Genomic DNA, 13,926 nt, shown 5'->3' on the forward strand with positions numbered 1-13,926 from the left:
CAAGCCAATAAGCTCTCTCCTTCAAGGAACTTAATTCTCCCTTTTTAAGACCATGGAGTGATAAACTGAAGTACTGCATGCAGAAATGTCCTGTCTGAAACTTTGCAAATTGCAAATCTATCAAGGGATTTTCCTAGAAACTTGTCATAGCTGGAGACTGGTGGGCCAAAGTACTAAGAAAGTGGTAGTAGCATGGTTTGAGGTACCTCCTGAAATCATCTTGCAGATAACGTAGTTCCTCTGGATTAATCAGGCCATGACCTCTAGGGGCTTCAGAGCACACTCACAAGTGTGAAGAGGCTGGGATGAGAGTCAGCACCACTACAGTACCCCGCCCAAAGACAGTAGATTGAGTTTCTCCCTAAAGTGGAGTTCGAGAATGTTGAGGTCTTGTGAGGTAAATCTAAGTGGAAGAGTGACAAGCAAATTGGTGCAGCATTGACAGTCATGTGGAAAGCGTACCTTTCAAATTTATAGCAGAAGTTAAAAGCCCTTTCTCGAATACACACCTTTCCCAACATTGGTTGACTGTGGTGCTGAAGAGAATGTTGCATATATATAACATGGTGAATTTAACTGTAGGTTGTGGGTCACAAGGTGTAATTATTGAACACCACACTTGGGGTAAAGAGACTGTGATTCAGGTATCTCATTAAGACGCCTCCCTGTAGAGGTACTGTGAGCACATGCAACCAGGAGAACAACCTGGGATAGAGTCAGAACACGCTGGAGGGATTATGTATCCCAGCTGGCCTTGAAACACCAATGGATTTCCCAGGAAGGGACGAGGATGAGGCTGGGGAGTGGGACACCTGGGGTATCTTGTATAGCCAGAATAAACAGAAGGGAATGAATGGATGGATGATAATAGTCAAGTCAAGACAAAGCATTTACTGTCATGTGCACAGTTAGTTTCTCTGGCCAGTGATGTTCATCTTTTGGCTTCCACTCTGAATGATGCTGAACGAGGAAACACAAGGTATAAGAAGTGAAAAATATAGAATAGAAGAAATAAATAAATATGAGAAGAGATCAAGAAAAAAGTATCCAAAGGATGTTATGTTCACTATATAATATACAGTATCAGGGGATGAAATATCTATGAAAATCTATATAAAGACAAAATGTCTGTGAGCGTGCAGTGTGTGTATAGTGGGTTAGGGTCGGGGCAGTGGATTAAGATACTGGATTGCTTTTTGCTAACTAGATTACTGGGTTAGTAACAACAACAAGTGGTAGTTTAGTAATAGTACAAGAAGTAGTAGTTCTAATAGTGGGACAACTTTAGAAGTTGTGAATTTATTGATGGTTAAAAATTTAAGGGAACAAGATAATTTCAGCCAGACTGCTTTTGTTGGCCCATTTCACCTGAACATCCGGTCCATACTGGAAGACTGAAAACAGACTAAGCTAACAGCTGTGCTTCCCTGACAGCTATAGTTTCTTAGGTTTCTCCAAACAGAGAGATTTAAAAGGCTCATTGTGTTTCTGATGAGCCATTCCTGAAAACGCTGTTGAAGTATTTTTCTCAGAGAGTGTGCAATAAATATGACATAACTGCTCCATCCTGTGCAGAGGTAGATGACGGTAAGGACGATAACAGCATTTGCATGTTGTGGCATTTACATTTGGTGATAAATATACTTTTAATAGGCTTTGCGGCCGCCTTCCGTTTTCCCAAATTAGATTAACGAAGCTGAAGGATGTTCATAGTGGGATGCTAGAGAAGGACTCTGTGTGTGTCTGCAATCCCTCCTGGTTACCTACGCAAGATGGATGGCTTGCATGTGACAGCTAAACACCTTGCAGCTACAACTTTCTACATGTGCCTATAGTGATACAATGGAAGCATAGCACTATCCTGTTACCTCCTCGGGCATTCCCACACAACCACTGAGGACCACAGAAGGCTGAAAATACTAGTGGGTGATTTTATCTTGAGCATCGGATCTCTCTGAGATGCATGTAAAATATTCTAATGCTATTATAGCCTCATGATGGATCATTTAGGGCTGTAGTGCTTTAAGGTTAAGTGTAAGTGTAAACTCTATGATTTATGGCGTTAGATGTTGTAGGATAAGTCCAGAGTGTGACTGAAGGCACAGAAGCCTAATGACGACTAAATTTAAGTGATCATGGACGAGAATATAAGCCTTTATAAATGTATCACATCAGATCAGAGCACTATGGCATATTGTTGAGATATTATTTGTCATATGTTATGTATATATTGATACCAGTCACACAAGACAAATTGCAGAGTCTCAGAAATCTTCTCTGTCTTTCTAACCACTTGGGGGCAGCAGAAAAAGCTGCAACCCTGACATAATGTCACCTAGAGTGGCATGTGAATAATTTCCCAAATTGGGATCACCACACATCCAGCAAACGGACCATTCACACCGCTTTGGCCCACCAGGAGCAACATTAGCTTCGATCTGCAGTTGTGTCTGTGATCTGAAGAATGTATGTCCAGTAATTACTCAGCTTTAAGCTCTGTTTTGGTTGCTACAAACTCAGGAGGGAAATATATGGCTCTGTAAGTGCTGTTTGGCAGTTTACTCAAATAATGTTATGAGAGCAGTGAGACTGAACCAAAATAGTAAAGTCATTAGTGTGGGAAGCAGACAAATCTGCAAGCTCATGCTTATTTGCTCTGGCAGATGCGTCTGGTACCTCTCCTGTTCAGACACATTTCCATCCCTCCTGGTCCACATTGGGCCAATCACAACTTAAATCTAATATGAGACGGGTTTGAAATGAAACAAACAAGATGTCTGTCGGAGAGAGGTTATGCAATTGGGAACACAGCCGGCAGAATATTTTCACATCAACTTCGTGAATTATGGGTTTATTTGGACCAAACCAGACCTATTGATTGTTGGAACAGTGGAAAGACTAGCCAAGGTGGTTTTGGTATGTTCTATTTGTTTCTGTTTGACTGAAGTGTGTTTTATGATGATCTGCAAGGTAAAGTTACTGCTTTTGTTAATGGAGTCTGGTGGCTTTGAGGAGAGCAATATAACAGCTGTTTACATTATGTTGCAGCAATTTCAGCCAATGTCATGGCTGCTGGCTGAGGCAATCTAAAAAACCAATTCCAAAACTTTTTATACCTTTTAGTGATTTAGACACATTAGTACCTACAGTATGTATGTATGTTCACAGATCTGTCAACGCTGCACCGACATAGCTAATCACTGCATGCAAAACGATGAGCTTAAAGACACAGAAAAGCTCAGTATTAGTGAGAGGAGTCAGGTGATAGTTCGCAGTGGGTTCAGTGACCCCTTTGGAGGCAGTTACGTCACGCATTGTTAACATAAAAATATCTTCATAGCCACTTTGAAGACCAGTCAAAAGATCGTCAGAATTATACACATTATAATATAATATGATGAGAGATTGCTGGACTATTGCCTTTCAAGCACATAGCAAAAATAAAAAACTTGGACAATGCAGCCAAACCAAACTTTAGCACTGTGTTTTTCTGAACAGCTTTTGTACTCACTATACAATCTCTCTCACCTAAAGTCAATTTGAGTCCTAAAAATGATTCTTAAAACAAGTAACAATCTCTGCAGGGTTGGAAGATTGGTTTCAACAACTTCAACAGTGTTACTATCTTAGAACAACTCAGGTCAAGCAGATCTCTGCACTGGTATCAAGAAAATTGACACTTGATTCTCAAATATTGTTGAAGAAGTTCATTTGTATTGGCAGCAGGTTGGTAGTCATGGTCCCACACCTCTGGATCTTTTTCCCCCTGTGAGATGAAATGATAATGCAGTCTGATTATGAGGCTGATGCACTGAAATAATATTACCAAATTGTCATTGTTTAAAATTCATTTGTTTTAAGAAAATAGGACTCAATTATAGACAAAATGCCTTTGATAGATGGCGATTTTTTTCTGCAGCACTCTGATTAGGGACTCTGAATGGAACTTTTTTTTTTCCATTGAAATATTTTCCCTTTCATCACTCCTGAAGAATGAAATATTTAAAACCTCACATCTGCCATTTCAGCCAGGCGTGCGACTGAAAGATCAGCTCAATCTACAACAATTACGGCTGGTCCTAGACACTACCTGAGTGTGATGGAGGGGTGCGGAGACGAGGGAGGACAGACACGGAGGGAAAGAGAGGGAGCGCGATGATAAGTGAGCTGTAGCATGTGGTAGTAGTGCGCTAATCATGGACTCCGGCTGAAGACACACACAGGCGCCTCACAGGTTATTGAGAGATAATGGGATTCTCAGGGCAACAGACACACAGCTAAAGACAGAGATGAAATCTGAGAATAAATAATGCAAAATCCTCTTTCTCCTCTGCAGTGCATGTTCCCATGTGTCTGCGTCTGGGTATGTGTATTGTTCTCTGTGATGAAAAATGAGGAAATAAGGCATTAGTCAACGTGGAAACAGAAACGACTCCAGCTCTCAGAGTCTGCTGATTTAGATTTCTCAGCAGAAATCACAAGATAGGAAATAGTTGCATAAAAGAGAATTTTTAATATTTGGTGCCACTCATGACTGCTGCTTCTGGATCTGGCACTTGAGAGAAAAGAATAAAACTTTTGAAAATATGAAGGCTAAAGTGGCTAAATGTGAATATCCTACTCCGGGAAGAGCTTTGCTTCATTTTTGCAGCATTGATTAAAATATGGTTTAATTTTTCTTAGATTTATCACAGTGTTGGCACCATACCACTGATCGCAGGGTTACTTGTGTGACAAACATGGTTTCACTTGATGTCATTTTGAAGCTGTAGTGTTCAGGGATGTCATCACCATGATGGATGGAGGTCTTGTGACTGTGTTATTCCATGAACAGCTGCAGGGGGGCTGCTGTAAAATCGCCCACTGTGTGAGCCCTTTAAGCACCTATTTTGATATTCGCTTTGAGTTGACTGCCAATGAACATGCACTCTCTGACGCAAATTGCCCCCGTCCCTCACCCCCTCCTTTCTCATGATTTGAATGTGGACACCCATGAAGCACCACAGGTCAAAGAATATTCGCCGGCAACCATTCAACTGGCACAGATCTGATGGAACACAAAGGGTAAACTCTCACCACAGGTGAGAACTCACAGTCATTGTGTAGTAATTTATCAACTGAAAGATATTACAGTGGTTTAAATTAAAACAAATCTAATTTTTTTCTGTCTTTTGAATATCCCAAAAATATATCCATTGAAGAGAAAGAGTAGTACGACACCATTCATATGAAACAAAACATGCACAGCGACGAACCAGTACATTTGAACGAGCAATGAATGGCGATCTCATCTGGAAAGAACGGAAGCGTTCCTTCGAGTTTCTGCATGACATTAACATGCAAGACAAAGACAACAGGCTGGCCACTAAAGCTGAGTCTGCCTTCCTGACCTGCAGCACACTTCCGTTCCACACACACACACACACACACACATTTCCAGCCCGCCGTCTCCACCAGAGCGCCCTGTAAACTGTCACTCATTCCCAGCTGCAGTGACCCCTGTCAGGCCTGTGTCACTTTTGGGGGATGGGGTTAGCACTCCATCCATACACACCCCCGTTTCCATTTGTTTATTTATTTGTTTGTGTCGCTTCGTTTTCTGGTGTCTGCCTTCATCCTGTCCGTCTTCTACTCTGCGCGTCTCACACGCCCCGCGGTCACACTCTGATGTCTCGTCTTTTAACTTGCCACCTCTGACTGCTTTGCTCTGAAATGTCTATGAACACCGAGGTGTTGGATTTCACCCGTCTGCAGATCCGCTCTCTACTTTAAGTGAATTTCAATGAGCTTTGTGAAGACTTTTATCGACTTTCCTTTTTTGAATTCATCCGTTTTTGTGCAACCAAAATGTTTTTCATTCCAGACATTGAAAGAAATACTAAAGAATTATTAAGCAGTAAATCATGAGTTACAGTTCCTGTGTGTGATTTTAGAACTGCTAAGAGTGACTGTCCATCTGAAGACTTACTGCAGTCTTGAGAGTAAAACTACATTTACTAAACTCACCTGCTACCCTCTGCCGGCATAATTGTTCATTTAAACTTGCTATAATAAATACTTTTGTATCACCAAACACAAATACAACTTGGTTAGGTTTAGGGAAAGATCATGATTTGAGTTGAAGTAAGTCCTTTGTTCAGTGGAGCATTTAGTAGCTAAACAGACGGATATTTCCCTCGGGAGTTATTAGAGAGCAAAAACAGAGCTAAAAGAGAACAAATATTGTATCACTTCATCGTGTAGCCTGGAATGCAACTCCAAATAAATGCTAATGTCGCTACATGTCTTCTGGAACAGTTTGAACATTTCTAAGCCAAAGTTGAGGACCAGATAGTACGTCTGTTTTAGAGGTTTAGCTAGTCTGTAGCACATTTTTTACCCTGCCTCTTTTTCAGTGAGTCACAAAAAATACATATCATGAGCCAAATTCAGGTCACATCCTGCTCGATGACAACCCAGTCAACCTGACACTTGATAAAACACCCTACTGACTGAAATTTCTGCCAATCCAAACTAAGCTATAGAAATTTATTGAGAATAGATGTGAATGATGTCACTGGAGATGATAAGAGAAATACATGAGAGTTTCTCAGGGGGCTGCATTTGAAGCAATTTAAGTTCAATTTAACAACGATGCAGTAATGTCAGTTGTGTTATTTTTGTTGCACCGTAGAACCGGTTTCTTCTCTGGGATTATTTCTGTAAATCTGTAGTCAAATGTCTAAGCACGCTCATCTCTCTAGTTAAGGAGTCTTGTGTGTGACGCTTATGATGATATTATACTGTGGTGTTTTTTATTTCTTCACCACAGCTGCCTTTGACTTCCCAATACTGGGAGAGCGAGGATTACACTAAAGGCTGCAGGGATCATTGAGCAGTAACTTACAGAGGCAGATGTTTCAGTCTGATGAGCTGCACACGGGAGAGACAGACGACAGATCTAGGGCCCATATCAAGAAGCGAGCTCCCCTTCTGGCTCTCTGTGTGTCACCTGCTGTCACTGAGCCTAATATTGTTGCTCCTGGAAAACCGGCATCATGACGCTGGTTATCTAGTTTTGGTTTTCCAATCCAGCTGTGAGCGCGTTTAAGGTCTTACTTAAGCACTTAACATTACATGAGATAAAACTGAAATATCGCAGGGAAATTAGGTCATAGCAGAAGCAAAAAAAGTGATTTTCACTGAGGTTAAAAATATGGTGCACAGTATATTCACACAGCTGGAATAGCACAAGAACCTACAAGGTGAAAAAGGTATATGTTTTCCTTAAAAAAGCGGTCCACTGATTTAGTATTGCACTTAACGCTGTCAAACTTGAGATACAAAGTTTTCTAAAAGCATAAAAATCCATGCAACAGAACCAGAGATACTGACTTTTTCATTCCACACATTCTTCCTCCAAAACCCGGCACCTACATTTCCCAAAATGCAGCTCGACTGCTGACAGTTCAGTTGGAGATTCGGGGGTGTTATGCTACTAGCAGCTAATGCAGCCTCGAGGCCCAGCCGATGTTGCCTCAAGTGATGTTACCCTGTGGAGATCAAATTGAGTTTCCCTTTATCAATTATCAGCACAGTGGGTCTGAAAAGATTTGATACTCACCGACTTATCTTGAGCTGTAGAGATGGAATAAGACCCACATTGGTAGATCATCTCCAACACCGATTTTAGCGTCCTTTCATTTAGCTTCTTATTGCTTCAAGGATACAGTCCAAAACTATATTAATCATATAATGTTAGTGTGGCCTACTGAACCCATATGTACAACAGCTGCACACTGAGGTGAGCAGACAAAGATTTTCTGACTGACCCCAGAGGGGACTGTGTATTTGCTGTCCTTTTAAACATCTGATTAAAACGCTTTCAAATGACTTGACTTTACTGTGTCCTGTACAATATTGTATTATATGTATTACTTTGTGACAATAGAGTTAAACCCGAAGAGCTTCTAACCCTCTAATCTCCCTTTGCGGTACAGACTCCTGATCTGCACAGCATTAATCGGGTACACATGCAGGGTGACATGCAGCCATGCTTTGCAGAAACTTCCTTTACGCACTTTAAACTTTAGACTTTAAAAGATATATAATTAACAGCAGCAAGAGTAAACAGAGGACAGAGGCTAATGAGTCTTATTATTTTCTCCCACCGCACAGGGCGTATACTTAACCTGTCGTCTTCCTCGGTACATGAGGTACATAATGCTGTCCAGAATACTAATTGTCGTGATTTCCCAGCTCTGAAAGACTCTGATAGCGAGCTTTTTACTGCGGGGTGAGTGCGCGTGGATCGAGAAAAAAGGAGGATGTATTTTAATCACAGCCTTACAGCGATAGTGGGGAAAAAATGAATGCTGCTACACCTGCAGCAATCATTCCATCTGCTTTAATTGTACTACATCTTCGGCATCAGGACATCACCCTCACTGAACAGATCCTGCACATTCACAAGGCTTTCAATAGTCAGAACGTATGTTGGCCTTTTGCACTGCTCAAAATCCAACATGCACATCCTGTCGGGCAATTAATTGGTTCCTTTGGGCATGTCGTTACACTCTCGGCCTAACAGGAGGGTGGGGACACACATGACAGACGAAAGACGGTGGATTCCCATACAGATCAGATGTGTCTTAATTGTGCCACCGTCATGTCCGGTGTTTGTCTGCGGCAATACAGTACAGAAAGAACAAGACTCACGGGGAATTACTCTTCCTTTTTCACACTTTTGAGAGAGGAGAGAGACGTTGAATTAATCTCATGGGCTTTAACAAGACACTTCTTTAACACGTTATTTTAGCGTTTAACTGCTAACTAAAATGTTAATGCTCTCACAAACCTCACCTTTTAGAGGATATTGATCGAATTTTGTTTTCATTTCAACATTAGAGAAAATATCAAACAGAGGTAGCTGTCATTTCCTCACAAAGTAAACTAAGACGTATCCTATTACAGCTAAAGATGAGCTAAAGATGGAAGACACTATTCAATATAACGTCAGTCATAAAGCATACCTAATGATCTCGCCATGATATTGACTTTTTTTTTTTTTTTAACTCCAGGCTTGGCAGGAGTCTAACATAACTTGAAGTATTGGACATGGCAGCATATTGAAAGGCAGTAATTATAGCATTACACGGACAATTCAATTCACACCAGCATTCATCTCTGACTGAGTGACTATCAGGGGTTCCTCCAGACGGTGGAGTGATTTGATTCTGCATAATGGACAAGAACTACAGATAGTCTAATACAGGTGCTTTTGGAGAGATTCTTGTGCTGCACTGAGGCCAAATCTCTGTCAAAATGCTTCTTTTCTTACCAGGAATCCACACAGTTGCATCTAGTTTTTGGTCTCAATAATTTAATTGAAAGCTTCTTCATAGGTAGGTCATTACAGAGACCAGCTCAGTCTTGATAAAGCTCGAGTAAACTCACCGAGCACCGCTGATCCTACGCCCAGCTGACACGAACACTGTGTGTGCACATCTGCTTCCATGTGATGGTGTGTTTTTCTGCAGTCAGAAGTTGATGCTGACACTCTTCATCTGCAGAGAAATAGACATATGGAAACAGGTCTTTCAGCCAGCAGACATGTGCACTTTCAAAGCTCAGCAAAGCTTATCAGACCTACCTGGACAGAGAGAGAGAATACTATGTAAGAAAAGCTAAAAGAAAAAAAAAGAAAGAGATTTTCTACGTTGTTTTATTAACTCTTTGAAATGTCCTGTAATTGTCCTGCTTGGCTTTCCGTAATTGCACCACAAAAAGTTCTTCATATTATTTCTTTCTATGTAAAATCTTCTGCAAAATAACCAGTAACTCCACCTGTCAGATGACATTGTAGTAGAGCTGAAGTAGAAAGTGCCTGAAAATTTAAACACTCCAGTAAAGTACAAGTACAACTACGTTTTGTTTTCATTAAGCGTATATGAATGTTGTTTCATCTATTCAGAATTTTCATATTAAGTAAAAGTCTCATTAGAACAAGCTCCTGCGTTTTTATTTCTGTTTGCCACTCAGACATAAGAAACTTAACAAAAAAATCTGAAGGCCTCCCATGTGGCGCCAGTAAGGGCTGCAGAGAAATGGATTTATATTTGTCACAGATATACCCAAAGGTCACAGGAGGGAGAGCTGAACCCATCTGTTTTTTCTGAGCACAATTCAAACACTTTCTGGTCACGATACAACACAGCTGAACGTGTACGGAGGTGGATCATACAAGTTTAACTCGGAGTGGGAGCTGGGGATTTTTACTTGGCATAAAGCAACCAGAAAAAGCAATCTATGGTGACTTCTGTAGCCAAATGTAAAGTTTATTAATGTAATGGTCAAATTGGGCTGGTGGAAGGTAAGAAAACATCTATTCATGTACTATATAAAAACAAATTTGACGTGCGTGATGAAGAAATGACTTGTGCACTACGAAGTGAACAATTCCCATTTTTACAAAAAACAAAACAAAACAAAAACAAAACATATTCAGTCATCGTGTAGCAGCACCTGTTCCAATAATAATAATAATAATAATAAGCCATTTATTTGTTTTTCAATTGACAGATTGGGCAGCTGCACCTATAGGGCGGTCATTCACCGCTTCCAGTTGCGCACGATTTGATGACATCATTGGGGACGAGGGATCCTGAAAAATGACTCCAGCGTTGGTGTGACGACAGTGGCCGGTAAGTATAAATGCTGGGACGGAAAGTTATCTGCTCATACCTCCAGACTTGGCCTTTACAGGTCATCAACCGCTTCGAGAGGCTGAGAGCAACAATCATAACTGCCTGCGGTGCACTCAGCAGAGGCTGGGAAAGAGGAGACTTTGGACACTTTCCAGGTGAGTCTGGCGCACTTCAGAATAAACCATTCAGCAAAGTAAATATATCTATCTTTTGTGTTTGTGGTTTTACTTTATCATATCTGGTTGGTTCTAGTATGTGTTAATCCACATTTACTCCAGAGTTGTTGGTTTTTTGACGGCATGACATTGAGTTTGCATGTTTTCTTTCTGTAAAACAACTTTAAAATGTTGCTGCAGTGAAATGATTCCTTTTGTTTCCGAAGCAGACTAACTTGTAGGCTTTTTCAACTAGCAACTGATCGGAATAAAAGCATATCAATCAGATTTAAGAAGGTTGCTCTCTCAACAAGTTGAAATAATTTCCACTGGACACCTGATCTCCGATTGGTTTATATTTCTTTTCAGAAAAATAAGACCTCGAGTCACTATATTGAATCAAATAACTTAAAAATATATACTTACTGCAGTCAAACCATGTGTTTAGAGACCTTGCCACCGCATTCTTTTCATCTCTGCAATATATTTTCCCATCCATCGTAATGTATTTCTTCAGCAGACGACCAACTAAATCACCATGAAGTCGACATGTCTGCTTATCTTGGCTTCTCTCGTGGTCTGCAACTTGGCTGTGTGTGGAGGACAAGGAATCCCCGCTGAGGATGAGACGGACCGAGGGACCATAGACGACATCATACTACAGAGAGCAGAAAGTCTCCTGTTACAGTCCATCCTCAAAAAGCTGCAGGATGAGGACGGCAGAAGCGGTGCGTAAAACACGTGCCTTGGATGAATTTCACAGGCAGCCCAGGCACAACTGATTTGATACAAAATCGTGCCATAAAGTACTTAAAAATGCGTAATGTACAGTTTTAAAGCTGTCATTAAATTTCATTTCACACTGCCATTATTCTGATGTTTGGCTTTTTGTATTTTGTTTTTAACTGAAAGCATTTAAAGTGGCAACGCCTCTCAGGCAGTTTTGGGCTTCGTGCGTACTTCTGCATGTTTACAAGTTATCAGTGATCATGAAAAGAAATGTTTGAAAGTGTTTAAAAAAAAAAAAAATAAAATAAAAATTAAAACAGTAAAGATTCTGCTTCCAGTTTAATATGATATAAGGAATATGGACCAGCAACTACCCTCGTTTGTGCGCAATTTACGCACGGCACAGAAAAGCTGGAAACATATTTTTTCAGTAAAACGGTTCTCTAAGTAGACTTGGAGGTAACTGAAATAATCTAAATAACGTTTTCCTTCCTCCAGAGGGATCTTCCACTCAGACAGAATGGGTGACAAAACGACAGCATCCTGGTAAGAGATACAGCGAGGATTTGGAGAAACGGCAGCATCCGGGGAGGAGAGAAGAGGCCGATGATGAAAAGTACTTTGACTTTCAAAAGAGACAGCACCCGGGAAAACGCGACGGCGAAATGCACTCGTTCATGGAGCTCCAGAAGAGGCAACACCCGGGAAAGCGCACCGCGATGGGACACGTTTCTGAATCCCCCGTGATGCTCATGAGTGAACTTTCAAAACGACAGCACCCGGGCAAACGCTACCTGGTGCTGCACAGCAAACGCCAGCACCCAGGTAAGCGCCATCCCGAGGATGAGGACGCCTATGAGGACTGGGATGCGGATGCTGATGGAGACGAAGACCTGGCTGAGTTGGAAAAGCGGCAGCACCCGGGAAAACGGTTTTGGGATAACTCCAGTCCGGATTTAGGCACAAACAGTCCGTGTGATGTATTGGACCCTACGAGCTGCAGCAAAACCAGTTTGCTGCTCGACTTTTTAGACAACATTAACAAGAACCATGCCGAGGAGAAGAGACAACACCCGGGCAAAAGATTTGCACCCGAAGAGGATTTAGTGGAAGGAGAGTAGGTTAAATAAAAACCTGGTGTGCATTTACTGCTATGTTGTAAACACATACAAGTGTAAAATAAGTGACCATAATGAATTATTAAAAATGAAAAAAGAATTTACATCATTTAATCTTTTGTGCCACAGTTTTTCTTTGGCAGACAGTTACTGTATCATCATCGCAAAACATTCATCTGCTGGTTGTTTCTTTGGAGAGCTTGTGCGTAATTGTCCTCCAAATTGACTTTGTCGCTGTAAATAATGTTTTCATAAGAGTGTGTTCCCTATGTTAAACTTTATTCATAAATCAAATTAATACAATATTTATTATTTAATATTTATTCCGTTAATTAGTCAGTTTATGCTAAACACCAGAATGTAGTCTACTGGCATCTGTCGTGTTGGCTCTGTGAGGCAGCACACGCTTGCCGGTACAATACATGCTGAAAGTGGGAAAAATGAAAGTGGCTCACGTTCACGGTTATAAGTAGAAAACCCCTTCACTGATTAGTTTGTGCTTCATTCTTTTCTACTTATGTAAAATATACTTAATATCACAGCAAATAATATGTGTCATTGCTTATTTTTCTACTCATTATTGCATGGATTAAGTTTATTTAACCCAATGTTGTAAATTAAAAGCTACCTTTGCCTTAAAGTCAACCACCAATGTTTTTGTTGGACAATAAAACGCATTGGTAAAAATGTATGGTGTGCTTTAGTCAGTGTTAAAGTCTATTAATCTGTTTCTTCAACCCCACTAAAGGTCTAATTGGTGTGTAGTCTGACAAAGCAGTCAGCCTGCCTTGGCCTCATCTGGAATGATTAATGCAATTCAATAGGAGACAGAGTGTCAGGTATCCTCTTCTCAGTTTAATTGGGCTCATTCCATCAGAGCATTGGGAGCAGCTGTCCACAGGCCTGATCAATATGCAAATTATTCACCAGAGATGGAGACTTTGAAGGTGGAGATGCTCAACTGAAACACACACACAACTTTCAACTCTGGCGGTAATGCTCAGTAGACTTATAAACCATTAAGCAGGAGTAAAAGCGTGTTATCTAATATACAGGGTGAACAATTCATGATGATTATATTTCAGGCATGAACTATTTTAGACTGAATCTGTGACAGATCTGAAATCTCTCAAGCACAGAAGGTGATGAGCAATTGATGTAATTTAGATGCAATAAATCCCCTGTGGCTTTGGAGTTTAAGTTCAGATTATACTGTATATAAAATGTCTAGTAAAAAGT

General features: G+C 40.7%; 1 protein-coding gene across 2 annotated transcripts; it reads left to right on the top strand.

Annotated features, from left to right (window-relative positions):
- Positions 1-10,718: 10,718 nt before the first annotated feature.
- On the top strand, positions 10,719-13,378 carry trh (thyrotropin-releasing hormone). 2 transcript variants are annotated; one of them, XM_076741177.1, is made up of 3 exons: positions 10,719-10,840; positions 11,358-11,568; positions 12,068-13,378. In XM_076741177.1, the coding sequence occupies exons 2-3, from the start codon at positions 11,379-11,381 to the stop codon at positions 12,688-12,690; spliced, it is 813 nt and encodes a 270-aa protein (XP_076597292.1). In that variant the 5' UTR covers positions 10,719-10,840; positions 11,358-11,378; the 3' UTR covers positions 12,691-13,378. The 2 variants fall into 2 exon arrangements, with proteins under 2 accessions (XP_076597292.1, XP_076597293.1); XM_076741178.1 differs by having other exon boundaries at positions 11,361-11,568.
- Positions 13,379-13,926: the final 548 nt, after the last annotated feature.

The sequence above is a fragment of the Chaetodon auriga genome, chromosome 10 (genome assembly GCF_051107435.1).
Source record: "Chaetodon auriga isolate fChaAug3 chromosome 10, fChaAug3.hap1, whole genome shotgun sequence".
Classification (NCBI taxonomy): Eukaryota; Metazoa; Chordata; class Actinopteri; order Chaetodontiformes; family Chaetodontidae; genus Chaetodon; species Chaetodon auriga.

What these genes read in the sequence shown, in the direction of transcription:
- trh (XM_076741177.1), top strand. Translation starts at nt 11,379, where the DNA reads ATGAAGTCGACATGTCTGCTTATCTTGGCTTCTCTCGTGGTCTGCAAC. An exon ending in GGATGAGGACGGCAGAAGCG is followed by an intron (nt 11,569 to 12,067) that starts GTGCGTAAAACA and finishes TCCTTCCTCCAG; the next exon opens with AGGGATCTTCCACTCAGACA.